Source organism: Acomys minous, assembly GCF_964271855.1.
Source record: "Acomys minous genome assembly, chromosome: 16".
Lineage (NCBI taxonomy): Eukaryota > Metazoa > Chordata > Mammalia > Rodentia > Muridae > Acomys > Acomys minous.
The window spans coordinates 27,852,847-27,868,848 of NC_140498.1; the positions used below are offsets into that span (position 1 = coordinate 27,852,847).

General features: G+C 37.2%; 1 protein-coding gene across 3 annotated transcripts in view; it reads right to left on the reverse strand.

The window, feature by feature from the left end:
• GABRB2 (gamma-aminobutyric acid type A receptor subunit beta2) overlaps positions 1-16,002 on the reverse strand; it is a 213,610-nt gene that overhangs the window by 95,117 nt on the left and 102,491 nt on the right. For all 3 annotated transcript variants that reach the window (XM_084761209.1, XM_084761207.1, XM_084761208.1), the window contains exon 6: positions 8,367-8,449. In XM_084761209.1, coding sequence (XP_084617335.1) covers positions 8,367-8,449 — 83 coding nt within the window. The remainder of the gene's footprint in view (positions 1-8,366; positions 8,450-16,002) is intronic.

The window sequence follows — 16,002 nt, forward strand, 5'->3', positions numbered from 1 at the left end:
GCTTCAGGTTTTTTTTTCCATCTTAATGATTTTAAATGCAATGGAGACACCGGAAGACAATAATTTAATGACTATGGGGTTTACTCTCCTTTTCTATGTGCTGGAGAATATAACAAGGGATAGTATTGAATAATACAAAATACTTGGCAGGTGCAGACTCCTTATCAAACAGACACCTTGCACTGTTCTACATCTGTTCAACATTATAGGGGGCATAAGATTTTAATATCCATTTGTATTTATGCTCTTTCTCCTTTCAACCCTAAATTTTATATTGGGAAAGCATTGTCCACATACCCTGTGTCATTAAATGTCATCATCCATGCAAAACTAGTGTGAAGAAGTGATATCAGAAAATCTCCAGCCAGGAATCATGTGTAGACCCCCACGGAACAGAATCATAAGACTTGACATTTTGGGTTTTTTTTTATGATGCAGATGTTAAATTTATGTGAATCCACCTTATATTTTGAAACAGACTTTTTGTGTGATAATAGAAATATTTTATTTGCATAATCTGTCCAATATGGCAGCTTCCAGGTTCACAGTGACAAAGCATATGAACATAACCATAGTGTAACCAAGGAATTGAATCTTTAATGTTTTTATTTTGGTAAATATAAATATCACATTGGACAGCATGGTTATATATACTATATTCGTAAATATATGTACACATGTATGTGTATGATATGAAATTATTGTGTTTAATAAGAAGTCTGGTCATGTATTTTAAGACAGAAATAACATCTTCCGCAGTGGATGACTGGTTAAATAAAAGGACATACCGCAGGAAAAAAGGTGAGGGTGGTGACTGAGCAATCAAAATTAGAGATTTTAGAAATTAGATGGATAGTTTCCAAAGGGAAAAGTTCACTAGCAAATAATTTATTTTAGAAAAATAGTAATATGGAAGAAAAAAAAAGGTAGTTCATTTTCATTCTAATCTATGATAGACAGTTTTAGGAGGCTCTATAATTATTCAGTGGGAATTCCAGGCAGAGAAAATAGAGACTACATAAAGAGGAGACGGTGAAGAAAAATAAGATTTTTTTTTTAACTGGTGAGAAAGATATTATTGAGTGAAAAGGTTCATAGCCCAGATTACGATATACGCTTCACATCCAAGGCAGTGCTTTCAAATGATTAGAGAAATGAGTAGCAGAGGAATTCAAGTACAGACGTCAAAGTCAGACCTAACACCTGCCCCAGGAGCTAAAAGTTCCTGTGCAGGACTTTTCTATGGGCAATGGTCCTAGATCCTACTCTAGATCATATTCCAAACATTGCAAGGGTGGGGAGATGCAAATTTGCCTTCTGCAAGACTAGATAAAATTCTAGAAACTGTCAAACCCATACAGCCACGCCCGATGAATTAATATGACTTGGTGATCCTTTGCCATGCTATAGGCTTTTTATTTGGTAAATAATTATAACTAGTGTACACTGAGGTTGCAGAGAAATATTTTTAATTGAAAATAATTTAAGGATCATTTAAAATTCTGGATAGCTTTACTGCTTAATGCATCTCCTTTTCTGGCTGTCCAGTACAGATATAAATAGTCACAAGTACACTCTTTTCTACTGAGCATTATGAGAGGGAACAGACTCAAACAGATTAAGATTATTTTTAAAAGAATGCAATTATAGTGGGTCTTATTAGTGTCTTAGCTTAATTCTGCACAGATACAAATGTAAAATATATTCCTAAGAGGAAAATTTGAGGAAAGAAAGATAGGTAGCTAAGTAACTGTAGATAAGCAGAAACACCACACACACACACACACACACACACACACACACACACACACACACAACTTAGCAGGGTGTGATTTTTATCTTTTCCTAAACAGCGTTGTTCCCGGAGGGATATGCAGATGGGCTCTGCAGCCTTATATAAACCAGCACTGCCTTATCATCCTTTAATTAAATTCTTTCAGCTTTTGCTGGTGCCAAGTAACCTCAACCCTCAGCTACTTAGAAACTATCTAATCTCATCACTTTCCCAATAAAATAATTTCTTCGTGCCTAGTAAATGGTCTTGCAGAATACAGCCACCCATTTGATTTTCACAAGCTCTAATTGCCAAGAGCTTTTCTTTAACTTTTCTGACCTAAATTGCCTTCTGGCATCTTTTAGCATTGGTCTATTTTTCTCTCTAGGTCAGACACAGTCAAGTTTCTTAAAGAGGAAATTCTGCAATTATTATTTGAAAACAACTATACCATTCTAGTGCTGCATTTCTTCCAGCCCCAGTGCTTTTTCCTCAAGGTGAATCAGTCTACAAGACTACAACTATATTTCCTTCTACTGGGTCTTTAAGCTGTCCATTTTATGTATTATTTACAGAAGATGTATGTTAAATTGAGTCCAATAGTCTAGAAGTAATTTGATAATATCAGTGGTGATGTTATTAGCATCAGAGCTGTTGCCTAGAGAATCATTAGTCCAAGCAAAGTATAGAAATACTATCTTGTTTATCTCACCATCTCCAAAAACTGCATGACTAATAAACAATGATTTGAATAACATCAGCTGCTACTTGCTGAGTTCACTGAAGAAGTTATATTGAGTCTTCTACTTGTATTCCGTAATAGCCACCATCACTGTGTCAGTTTAGCCCAGAGACTCATCTACTCACTACCTCCTCTGCTCTGGAATTACTGACATATTATAAAGTGATTCTGACCTTGTAGTAGTCATGACCAACAGAGTCCATACTGACCACCTAGAATTCTCAGGATGGATTTCAAGGTTTGTTCTAAGTATCATCTCTTTAACTCAAAGAATTACACACTCAGAAGGAGATGGATTAACCTGGATGAAGCTAGGGTATCCAGCTTGGTGACTCCATGCCTAACTAATGGAGAACGCATACCTAAACACAATACAGGCAATAAACAGAAAACCAATAGACAGCATCAAATTGAGATAAACTTAAAGCATTTCCACGAAAAGCAGGAACAAGAGAGGCTTGCCTGCTTTCTCCATCTCTATTCAACATAGACTTGAAGATCTAGCTAGAACAATAAGAGTATCAAAAAGGGATCAAAGGCATACAAATTGGAAAGAAAGAAGTCAAATTATAGGTATTTGCAGATAATATGATAGTATACATAAATGACCCCCAAAATTCTATCTGGGCACTGATATAGCTGAGAAACAACTCAAACAAAGTGATTGGATACAAAATTAACTCAAACTAATCAGTAGTTTACATAATCAAATAACAAATGGGCCAAGAGAGAAATTAGGGAAACAATACCCTTTACAATAGCCACAAATAATATAAAGTATCTTGGTGTAACTCTAAGCAAGTGAAAATGAAAATGAAAGACCTGTATGATAAAAACTACAAGTCTCTGAAGAAAGAAATTGAAGAAGATATCAGAAAATGGAAAGATCTCTCAGGCTTATGCATCAGTAGGATTAACAGAGCAAAAATGGCCTTCTTATCAAAACAATGTACAGATTCAATGCAATTCCCATCAAAATACCTATATAATTCTTTACAGATCTTGAAATAACAATTCTCAATTTTATATGGAACAATAAAAATCTTATCCAATAATAGAACTTCAGGAGGTGTCTCCATCCCTGATTTCAAGCTGTACTACAGAGCAATACAAATAAAAATCACATGGTATTGGCATAGAAAAAGATTGGTTGATCAATGGAATTGAATTTAAGACCATGAAATAAACCCACACAAATATGAACACTTGATTTTTGACAAAGGAGCCAAAAACATATAATGGGAAAAAGATAACATTGTCAACAAATGGTGCTGGTCAACTGGATGTCTACATGTATAAATAGATCCATATTTATCACGCTGCACAAAACTCCCAAAGACCTCAACATAAAACCAGATACATTAAATCTATTAGAAGAACTGAGGAAGAACCTTGAACTCATTGGCAAAGGAGACAACTTCCAGAATAGAACACCAACTGCTCAGGCTCTAGGATCAATGATTAATAAGTGGGACCTCATGAAACTGAAAAGGTTCTGTAAAGTGAAGGAAACTATCAATAAAACAAATGACAGCCTACAGATTAGGAAAAAATCTTCACCAATCCACATCTGACCAAGCGCTAATATCCAAAATATATAAAGAAATCAAAGAAATTAAACACCAACAAACCAAATAATCCAATTAAAAGTGGGGTGCAGAGCTAAACAAAGAATTCTCAACACAAGAATATTGAATGGCTGGAAAGCACTTACAGAAATATCCTTAGTCATCAGGGAAATCCAAATCAAAATGACCCTGAGATTCCATCTGACACCCAACAGAATGGCTAAGATTGTAAACTCAAGTGACAGCACATGCTGGTGAGGATGTGGAAAAAGGAAACACTCCTCCTTTACTGGTGGAGGTACACATTTTTATAACCACCATGGTAATCAATCTAGAGGTTTCTCAAAAAATTGGAAATAAATTTACTTCAAGACTCAACTATATCACTCCTGGGCATATACACAAAAGATCCTCCACCTTACCCTGACACTTGATGAACTATGTCCATTGCAGCCTTATTCATAGTAGCCTGAAACTGGAAAACACCTAGTTGTCCCTCAACTGGAGAGTGAATGAAGAAAATGTGGTACATTTACACAATGGAATACTACTCAGCTATTAGAAACAAGGAAATCATGACATTTGCAGGCAAATGGATGAAACTACAAGAGATCATCCAAAGTGAGGTAACCCAAAATCCAGAAAGACACACTTGGTATGTGCTCACTTATAAGTGTATAGTAGCCATATAGCACAGGATAAACATAATAAAATCCACAAACCAAGAGAAGTCAAGGAGAACCCAAGGGAAGATGCTTGAATCTCACTCAGAACAGAAAATACAATAGATATCAGAAGTAGATAGAGGGAGGGATCTGGGTGGGGAATGAGGTAGCAAAGATAACAGGAGTGGGAATCACATGGGCAAAAAGAGGAGGAGGGGCTTATAAGGAAAAGAACTGGAAGAGAGAACAGAAATGGGAGGGCATCGTGGGACAGGGGAGGCTCCTGGAAGTCTATGGGAGTGACCCTAGCAGAAACTCCAAGCAACAGGTGTTAAGGAGCATAAAGTTAGCGCCTCCTGTAGGCAGGTGGGACTTCCAGTGGAAAGAGGGTGACATCAGCCCACTCATAAAGCCTTTGACCCAAAATGTGTCTTGTCTGCGAGATGAGAAGTGGCAAAGATGAACAGAGATTGAGAGAACGGCAAACCAGTGACTGATCCAGCTTGAGACTCATCCCACAGGAGAGGTTCACTGTTACTGAGACTCTGCCATGCTTGCACACAAGAGTCTAGCATAACTGTTTTCTGAGGGACTTTATCCTGTAGCTGAGCTGATGGAGATATATGCAGAGACCCAAGGCCAAGCAGTGGGCTGAGATCAGTGGTACTGTGGAAGAGTAGGAGGAAGGAGAGAGGGAGCTGGAGGAATCAAGAATACCACAAGATGACTTACAGAGTAATCTAACCTGGGCCCATTGTGCCTCACAGAGACTGAACCACCAACCAAAGAGCTTGTATGCCCAGAACCTTGACTGTATATATATGTGTGTGTGTGTGTGTGTGTATATATATATATATATATATATATATATATATATATATGAAGCAAATGTGCAGCTTGTTCATCATGTAGGTCTCCTAGCAAAAGGAGTAGGGAATTTTTTCTCAATCTGCTCCTTACCACTGGGTCACCTTCTGTTAGATGGACTGCCTTGCCACTCCCAGGTGGGAGAAGATGTGCTTAGTCCAGCAGTGACTTGAGATAGCATGGTGAATTGGTATCAACTGGGGGCCTCCCCTTGTCTGAGAGGAAGGAGAGAGGGAAATGGGAGGAAAGAGGTGAGTAGGACTTGGAGGAGAGGAGGGAGGAGGCTGGAATTGGTATGTAAAGTGATTAGATAGATAGATAGATAGATAGATAGATAGATAGATAGGAAAAAAGAGTTAAATACTTTATTCTGCCAATATTATTTATCAGAATATTGTGTTTTATTTAATTATATCCCTAAGTCTATTATAGTGCATAGTAAGTAGTGTCCAATGAATATCAAGTCTTCTAGACACAGGTTATGCCATCTTTATTGAACCAATATATGTGTTGTCAACGTGTTGATAGATAATGATGACTTAACAATATGATTGGGGCCATTGAGACATAATAGATAGGAAGAGAAAAGAGGGAAGCAGAAAAAGAGAGAGAAGGATACAGGGGCAGGGGAAGGAAAAGAGAGAGAAGGAAAAAGTCAGATGATTCCTTGAGCTACCAAAGGAAACAATTGGGTAACATGGATATTACAGAGATCTCAGGGATCATCTATAAACCTCTTTTTAAAGGATTAGCACTTAAAGATATTCAGGAAAATGTAAAAAAAAAAAAAGCCTGCATATCACATGTATTGTTAACACAGCATCATACTCCATCTTCGACAATGATGCTTGAGTGTCTGGATAATTCTGTATGTGCTAATTCCCTTTAAAACAGATCACTTAGACTGGGACATTGAGAAAAGCTCCATCCAATATCAATGTCTTCATTAATGCACATCAATGATCTATGATCACAACAGCCAAGTTATTGTGCCTCTTGGGGGCTAAATGATCCAGGAGAGATATCATTTTTACCTCTTTGAGTCTGTTTCCCTGGTTATAAGAACGGAAATATTACCAAATACTTCATTTCACTGGGCAACTAGAAACAGACATGAGTAGGGTGAACTGAAATGTCATGTAAATGAAAAAAAAATAGCCATTTTCAGGCTATAATTTAACCCATGAGTGTTGCCTGTATATGCTTACATTCCCTTCCTTAAGATAAAAGGAACCCGTGGTGCTTTTTGTTTGTTTGTTTGTTTGTTTTTTAAGAGGAGAAGAGAAGATTTGAACGAAGATCACTAAAAGTCTTCCATCTATGAACAACTACAATTCTTTATGAGCGCAATAAAATTTTACATCCAAAAATGTAATCCAAATAAAAAATAAGTGATACCCAGAAGCAAACTTGTTTCATGAAATCCTTCCACTGAGCATCTGAAACTGCCTAAGAATTTGGGGTTTTTTTGAGAAATATTATAGCATAAGTTAAGCGCATGTAACATGCAATGCTATCCCAAAAGATATTTATATAAAATTAACCATTGAAATCCTATATTGCAGTTAAATTAACCAGTTTTGTAATGAAAAGAACTAATTTGGAAATAATGATTATCTAGAATATAAGTATGCAATTAGTTTCTTTATAAGTGTGTGTAAATTTAATTATCCCTAGAAGCTGTCTTTTATAAATGAGTAAAAATACGCACAACATTTCATAAATGCTCTATGCCTGCTCAGAGCAGTGATTTGCCATAGCTACAATTTCTCTCAAAGGCAGAAAACATCTCCCCAGTCCAGCTACTTGCTGTAAAGAACAATGAATTAAAATTGTCTACTTCTGACTATGGACTGTGATAAACTTCAAAAATGCTCCAAAACATTGGTGGAGAAAAACAGATTCAAAGTTCTTATTTCCCTTAAACCAGCTCTTTGTGAAGTCTGGAATGTAGAAAGATTACAAAATCAACTACATAGCCCACCCAGCATGGCCAATGATTGAGTAATAATAATAATAAAATCCATGGTGCAAAAAAAGCAAACACATTACAAAATAGGTCAGCATCATAAATAGAATAAACACACACATCCGCATACACACACACACACACACACACACACACAGAGAGAGAGAGAGAGAGAGAGAGAGAGAGAGAGAGAGAGAGAGAGAGAGAGAGAGAGAGAAACACATATACCTACACACACAAGCCAATTTTGCTCACTCTATGACCTTTGACCTTCCATAAGAACATAAGCTTCCAACACTGAAAATACTGTTTCAATGCAAAAACAACATCTACAGTCCAACCTACATAATGCAATCGGTCACATTCCAGATTCACTTTACGACTATAAGGAAAAACATTTGAGTTTCAAGGACAACTGGGATATTTTATGACATGTTATCACCTTGACATATTTTCTCAATCGTGTCTTAACCCTTTCACCAATTTCATACTTTAAACGCCTGAACAGCCTGTGGATTCCTTACAGGGTATTAGTGCTGTTTTTATTGCCAAATCATACTTTTTACTAAATATGTTCCACCACGATTTAGAGATAGATGGAAGGAGGTGGCAGTATTATGGAATGGAGAGGCTGTTCAGTGTCTGCCTGGATCAAATTTCAAGTACTGCTCTAGCAATTTTGGCAAGACCATTGATTTAGGTAGGATGCTGCTTAGCAGGTCAGTGGGTAGAATGAACGTCAAACCAGGAGTTCAACCCATCTGACCCCTCAGTGACTTACAGCTTTCAATCTCCAAGGTGCAGTTTTGTTCATCCAGTGGATACCGCCTTAGATCCATCATACAGGCAGCCGTAGTTGTGATTCTAGAAAAGAAACGGCAGTGTGTGTTGTTAGTGCTTAAAGCAAAGTGAAGAAGAGAAAACCAAAACAAAACCATAGCCCTCTTAGAGACTGATTCCTACCCTAAGCATCCACAAAAGAGACTGGTGCATCTTTCGAAAACCATTTTCCTTTACAAATCTTCTGTTTGCTTCTGAGGAGATTGGACTTTAAGAGCATCCAATGGGTCACTGACTACTTGAATCGAAATCACCTACATGTGTTCCTAAGGCAAGTCTCTAAAGCAAAGTCTCCAGAATGCCTTAGGGGTGAAGTGGTCCTAGTTGTATGTCAGGTGACTGGGGGTGGTGTCAAAACTTTTCCACGGAAGGACTCTCATATTTGCTTTATCCCATCCTTCCTCAGGACTCTCAAATCTAATCTTTGAATAATCTTAGCTTGCCTGCATCCTTTTCTATGCCTCACTAAACCACATGGAACTTTGTAAGCACCATCATTAACATACAACACACATCACCCTTCTATCTACGCCTGATTATGTTGCACTAAATAATCCGGTGTTCTCTTGGCTCCTTGCTTTTGCACTGGGGAGAAATCAATAGGAACAATCAAGGGGAAACAATAGAAACAAAAAAGGAGCCACCAATCAATGTTCCTTTGGCATTTACTTTCTTGGTCATAGTTTTACACTGATACTTGCATTGATGGTCTACCAGAAGCCACAAATCTCATAGGTCTAAATGATTTACAACGTTTCAATACAATATCCTGACAGATCCCAAAGACGTAGACTCAAGTATAAACTCTGGTTCTATGTACAGAAGCTAATAGAGTGCTCAACACATAGTGGGCTCTTCACATAAGAATATCTGCTGAAGAAAATGAAGAATAGAAGCGAATACTGGATTTGGCTGGCCTAGATTTGCTCAGGTGTGAGGAACTCTGAGCTCTGACAGAAATAGTAAAATAAGTTGGAGCTCTGATCTGGAGGCAAGAGTCCAGACGACACTTTTTTAAACTGAGATCATATCACATGGAGCCTCATTCCAGGAGCACACATTAGCAAACCTGAGAACTAACCCACAATGTACACTGGAAATATGTAATTTGATATTCATAATTGAGTTTCTTAATTTTAGGGTTTTTAAAATACACTTCCCAAAGCGGGTTTTTTGTTGATTTCTTTCTGTATTTAATGAGTCCTGTGGGTAACTCGGCCTCAATTCTCTACCACCCTGCGGTCTCCAATGAATCTGTCCGCATTGCTTCACCTTGAAGTCAGTGCAGGAGCTGGGCCTCACAATTTTCCTTTTGTGTCCCCACTTCCATCATCCACCCAAAGGCATAGACTTCATCACACCTCTGTTTTAAAAATGTAGTGGCTCTTCCAAGAGAACCCAAAGCGTTGACTTTGGCCTACTGATTCCCTTATGGTCTGTTTCTCTTCCTCCTTCTCACTACCGTCTCCACCTATGTCTTCGCTCAATGTCTTCCAACCTTCACTTTTGTTCCCTCTGCCTACAACATGCGTCCCCTTCCCACATCTGTGACTAAAAACCTCCCTCCTCAGAGCAGCTCTTCCGGAGCAGCCTACCCAGGATGATTTTCTTAATTCATGCTCCATCTTAGCTTTCTATCACCGCCTTCAAGCAATTACCACAATCTGGAATTAGCTTGCTAATTGTTTTCTCAGAACAGTCTATTTCTTTCAATAAAATTTAAGCTGCTTATGGGCCCAGTCTCTGTCCAATTCACTGCAAAGGCACTCAATAAATACCAGCTGAATGAGGAAACACATTAATTTATAATGAGGCAAACAGTTGGATTTGCTCATTATAAGTCTTTGCATTTGGAAGATTGTTTTATTACTTTACTTCTTTTTTTTAACTGAAAATGGTACTGTGTTTTAGGATAGAGATGTTCCTTTCACAGTTTTTACAATAAGTGGAATTTAATCAATTTAAATTACATGATGTAAATTGCACTAAAATATTTTATCAATTTGACTGTTTCAGCTTTCCATGAGATTTATATTATATCTAAATTTTATGAATTATATTAAAATTAATACATTTAAATTACAATTTATTCTGGTTACATGGTACTTAAATGGAATTTTTTTCTTGGCCCATTGTTTCCTGTTATAATTTTGCATGAATTTGTAGATTAATACACTGTGAGTTGTCACTTAACGTACAGATTACAAAAGGAAATGGAATGTTGGGCATACCATACCTCAATGCACATAAAATGGTTGAATGAATTACTCTCCCCAGAAACTAGGGAAATTACTTACTTTGTCTGGTAAAATTAATAGAGTACACAGAAATGTTACAGGGGCCTAACTGTAATGTCATAAAATGGGAGAAGCAAGTACAGAAAGGCAGCTGTGTAACTGAGGTGAAGGTTGTAATTGCTACTGCTGGTTGTAGTTCACATCACTGCTTGATACACATTCATGGCAATTAACAACCATGACCTTTGAGTTACACACCAAGAAAAACAAACCCACTAATGCTAGTAAGAAGGAATGGGGGTTCCCTTCATGTTTGAGTAAAAGGAGGGATGACTGGAGATACACACACACACACACACACACACACACACACACACACACACACACACATATATAGCGTGTTTGTGTCGTTTATTGTAGTACAGTCAAAACTGTGGCACCAAAACTATCCATTTTAAATCTTGATCATGCATGCAAGGACTACTGGCCCTTCAGACAGATGACTGGCATTCTCTGACAATTGGAAATACTTGCAAACCAAGCTGGTTGTAGGATGATAAAAGGAAGGACTGTGGAACTTATAAAGTGCTCTGCAACGTTTGTGAAAATCTGGCAGCCAATAAACAGATATCAAGGCTACTCATTTCACTGAAAGGTAGAAAAGTACTTATTTGCCCACATGAAGAAATGCAGAATGCCCACATGCATCCCTTACCAATAAGGCAGAATCGTAAATATAAATATAAATAGTGATATCATAAAAATATAGAATATTCTTACTCCATACACTTATATATCATAAACTTGGTTTTTTTTCGTGACCAAGAAGTTAAAGAATTATATGGTTTTGCCTTACTTTTATTTAAAAGGCATATGCCTGACCCATGCCACTAACTCAAGATTAAAATAATAATAAATGACCAAACAAAATAGAAAGGCACACTCCATTGTGATCACTGATTGAAAAATTAAGAATTTTTAGGTGAAACTTACTAAGGGCTAAATATAACTCATCCAAGATTTATCAAGTAAATTTGATTATTAAAATCATTATAGTAAAGAAACTACTCTGTGATAAACCCCATTCAAAGAAGTCCAGTGACAAGCATCGACATCTGTTTTGTTGATAATGGGCCTGAGGTTCCACAGCTGTAAGTACAGCAGATACAACCTCAGTCCTTATAAATATACTTAGCATTATTAACAAGCCTTAAATCACTCAGTGCAACCACTAGCTGTCATGGAAGAGGGGCTTACAACCTGTTACACACATGTCCTGGCTAAAATGTGCAAGATTCAGAAGATCAGGGAATTTTCTGTGAAATGGTGTCTCCTAGGAATGTCAGATTCTACATCCCTAAGTTCTTATCAGCATAACTCTCCAGATATGAGATGACCAAAGGTGACACTAATTACAGACATGCTCATACTAATAGACATGCCAAGTTGGACTGGAGTTAGGCCTCAACCCTACACAACGGAGGACAGGCAGAAAAGGTATGCTGAGAGCAGGGAAGTAGTTTTCACCAGGGAAGAGAACACTAGTTGCCTATCTAATACCAAATGGGCAACTCTGAAAGCCTACATACAAATAGCATTCTGTAGATTAATTAGGTTTTAAAAGCTTAACAAGATTGAGGCAGCCTTGGCTTTTAATCAAAGCAGTCAGTCTACCTCCAGAATGCATTTCACTTATGTGTGAAGAGCCTTTAATAGTGTAATTGTAAACATCTTCTAGAGAGCTGAACTCTTTTGAAGGATGATAGTTTTGATTAGAAATTCCTTTTCACTACTTAGTCATCATCAACTATCGCTCTACTGTGCCTTATATCATAAAATATTAACATAGAGCAAGAAAACTAAATACTCAGCATAGCCTAAGGATTCACTAAAGGCACTCATAAATCAAGAAATTAAAAGGTAACCCAACATTTTTATCAAAGCTATGATGGATATTTTTAAAAGTTTTAGAATGCATGCATATCCTTCAAAGTACGGGTGTAGCCAAAGATGGCTACAGAGCAAACGCAGATACCCCTTTTCCTTATTCATGGTGAAACACTCGGAATCACAATCAGAGTGACATATCTTAAACCTTCCAGGAAACTCTTTGGGAGGAGATTTGGGAGTTGAAAACACGGTCACATATGAACAGCCTGTGATAGTCTGTGTCAGATTTCAAACAAAGACGGTAAGCACATGAATGAAGTGGGTTTTGAATGACTATAATTTTTTAAATTGATGATGATATATTTATTCGTCAAAAATTGTTTTTATCCATATTATTGTGTGTTTAAAATATCAAATGTCTCATCCGGAACAACATTTTGTACACAATGTTCTAATGCATGCTGCACTTTTGTTTACTCGACAAATACATTTACTCAAATCCTACTACCAATAAAAATTGCAATGAAAAAAAGAAGACCTTCTGGAATTAGGAGGCAAAATACTGAGAGGAAAATGAAGAATTTTATAATAGGGAGAGGGAGATATGGCTCAGAAATTAAGAATATATATTGCTCTTACAGAAGGCCAGAGTTCAATTCCTAGCAGGCACATCTAGCTTGCTCACAACTGCCTGTAGCCACAGCTCGCCAGGTTCCAATGCCCTCCTTTGACCTCTGTAGGCATTGCACTCTTGATGCACACACACATACACACACATACACATACAGGCATACACATACACACATACACACACACATATACACACACACACACAGTCAAATTGAAAATAAAATCTTTAACAAGATCAATTACACAAACTTGTCAATGTGGATTTTGGCGGCTTTCAGACAAACCAATATAAATTTTCAACGTGAAAAAATATAAAATGTAAGCATTAGTATATTAATTCAAATCATAAAATGCTGGAAAGAACTCATATGATTTTTTTTCCTTAACATTTCTTTTAAAGTTGCTTTCTTGCCATCCTATTATATTTGACATCATTCTGTATCTTATGGCCACTTTCTTGGAAAACAAAATGAATCTTTCACACTAACTTGTGCAGAGTCAGCTAGATAAAGGAGGTGAATGATTTCTTAAGTGGAGTGTCAATTTCAAACACCGCATAATATTACTTGATCAGTTACTAACAAGTTATAGACATTATTAGTGCTAAGAAACCATTGCTTCTCATTTGAGTCTAGTTATTGTTGTCATCTAATAGCCGCAGGTAGTGGAGTACTTATGCAGGGTTACACTGAGAACGGCAGAGCTGAAATTTTGATGTCAGGAGTTTGATTCTTCAGTCTACGTATGTACGAATGATGTTACTAATGAGACAGACGATGTGGACAGCCTGCTGGTGATTCTTCAGAAGTCTGTTACGTACATTCAGAATGAGCCTACACGTTCTGTGATCCTGTATTCATACATTCACGATATGACCTTGAGATGCTGTAATTCTGTTTTACCCACACACGCAAATGCTGTATCTCACAGATGCTTGTGTTGTTTTACTCAATTATGTAGATGAGCCCACCCCAGACAAGTAAATACAAGTCACTCCCTGAGGAGTTCCAGTTAATACTCTCTCTCCCCCTCCCTCTGCCCCTCACCATTTTGTGTGTGTGTGTGTGTGTGTGTGTGTGTGTGTGCAGTTCTAGCCTCTCAAAAGCCGTGTTGCTTACATTAAAATCTCCAAGTCTCTTGCATAATTGTTTTTAAAAGCTCGTTTAAAGTCCTCATATAGAGTCACATGCACTACTACGCTCAACTTTGTAATCACCCAAAAAAAGTAAGATTGCTGGCAATCATGTTCCCATTTGATAAATAATGCATTTCAGATTCAAGCTATTTGTGCTCCTCTGCAGATGTTTGGCCTTCTGTGACTCTTTCATTTTCTGGAATCTTATGCTCTACAAAGATACTGTGACCATTAAAGGGCTACCCAGGTCTCTGCCACAAACGTAGACACTATTATTAAAGACATTTCCCTAAATAAATAGCCTGTTTCTGCAACACAACTAGAAGGCTCTTGAAAGATCTCATTTTGTGAGCATGTAAACCCCACTTCACCATAAACATTAATATAAATGTCCCAACCTAGGTTCTTATTTGCCTTCTCTTTTCTGCCTCTGTTTCCCCCTTCTTTCCTGTACTACCTTCATTGTGGTTTTACGTACAAATTCTATGCTTATCTCAGAAGCTTTATTTTTTTTTCTTTCTAAAATTTACATCAAGAGAAGTAAGAGGCACAAGGAAAAGTAAACGTCATATTTTAGATCATAAGTTAATTAAAATCTGACTTTGTAGCCCAGTAAGAGATCTAATGGGACTATGATTTCTTTAATAAGGGGGACATACAATAAGAATGGGAACTCTGAATTATTTAAAAATTAACTTTATTTACAATCTAAAATAATGATTTGATATACTGGTTGCTTTTGACATTATATCTTTTAAATTAATTGGCTTATTTCTTTTTCTGTGTTACATATTAGAATCCTACAATTTCAGAACAATTCATCATTTTTATCCCCATATTCTTTCTTTCTATCTATCTATCTATCTATCTATCTATCTATCTATCTATCTATCTATAGATGGAGCCTTCTGTCCACTAAGTCACAGAGGGCTATCTCTATGTCTGGAGTGCTAGGATAAAATAGTAAAAGCTTTGGGCCACAACAGTGAGCTAATTCGATTTTATTTTCAATAGCTCACAGATGTTGTTTGAGGACTTGCCTGTGACAGCCCAAATTACAACTTCAGCGGTGTCTTTTCACTTCTTTTTGGTCTATTCCAAGTATATGTTAAAACTCAAACTACACATGTGGGAGCCTTCCTTTGCTTCTCTGATTGGATCCTCTAACCCTAATCCCCAAATTTTGTCTTCTTGAAAAGTAGCCTGATTGGACTTTCCAACCTATTCTAAGCCTAGCTGTCTGGCATAAGGAATGGAGATCAGGACAGGAAACTGAGGTCAGAAGGAAGTTAAAACCCACAGAAGCCAGGCTTCTTTCTTGCTGGACCCGTGGCCCATCCAGTTCTCTTGCCTTTGAAAAGTGCATTATAGAGAGATGATGACAACCTGCTGATCCTATGTTGTTAGGGAAGGGTGTTTTTGTCTCTTTGTAAATAGTCCTTTTATTGCCTCCTCAAATTATGCCATTTTCGGTGTGCCATCTGTTTCCTGTTGGGTTCTTGACTGATAGAATACATTATAGAAATGTATTTAAAATCAGATGCACTAACAGTTATGCTGTTAAATATTAGAACAGTTCCTTTCTGGAGTTCTCTGCCCTGAGAATTTGGCATTAAAATAATGGCTATCCTTTCCCCCCTACCTTAAATGAAACACCTCACCCCTGTCATTCTGGAGTCTGTTGC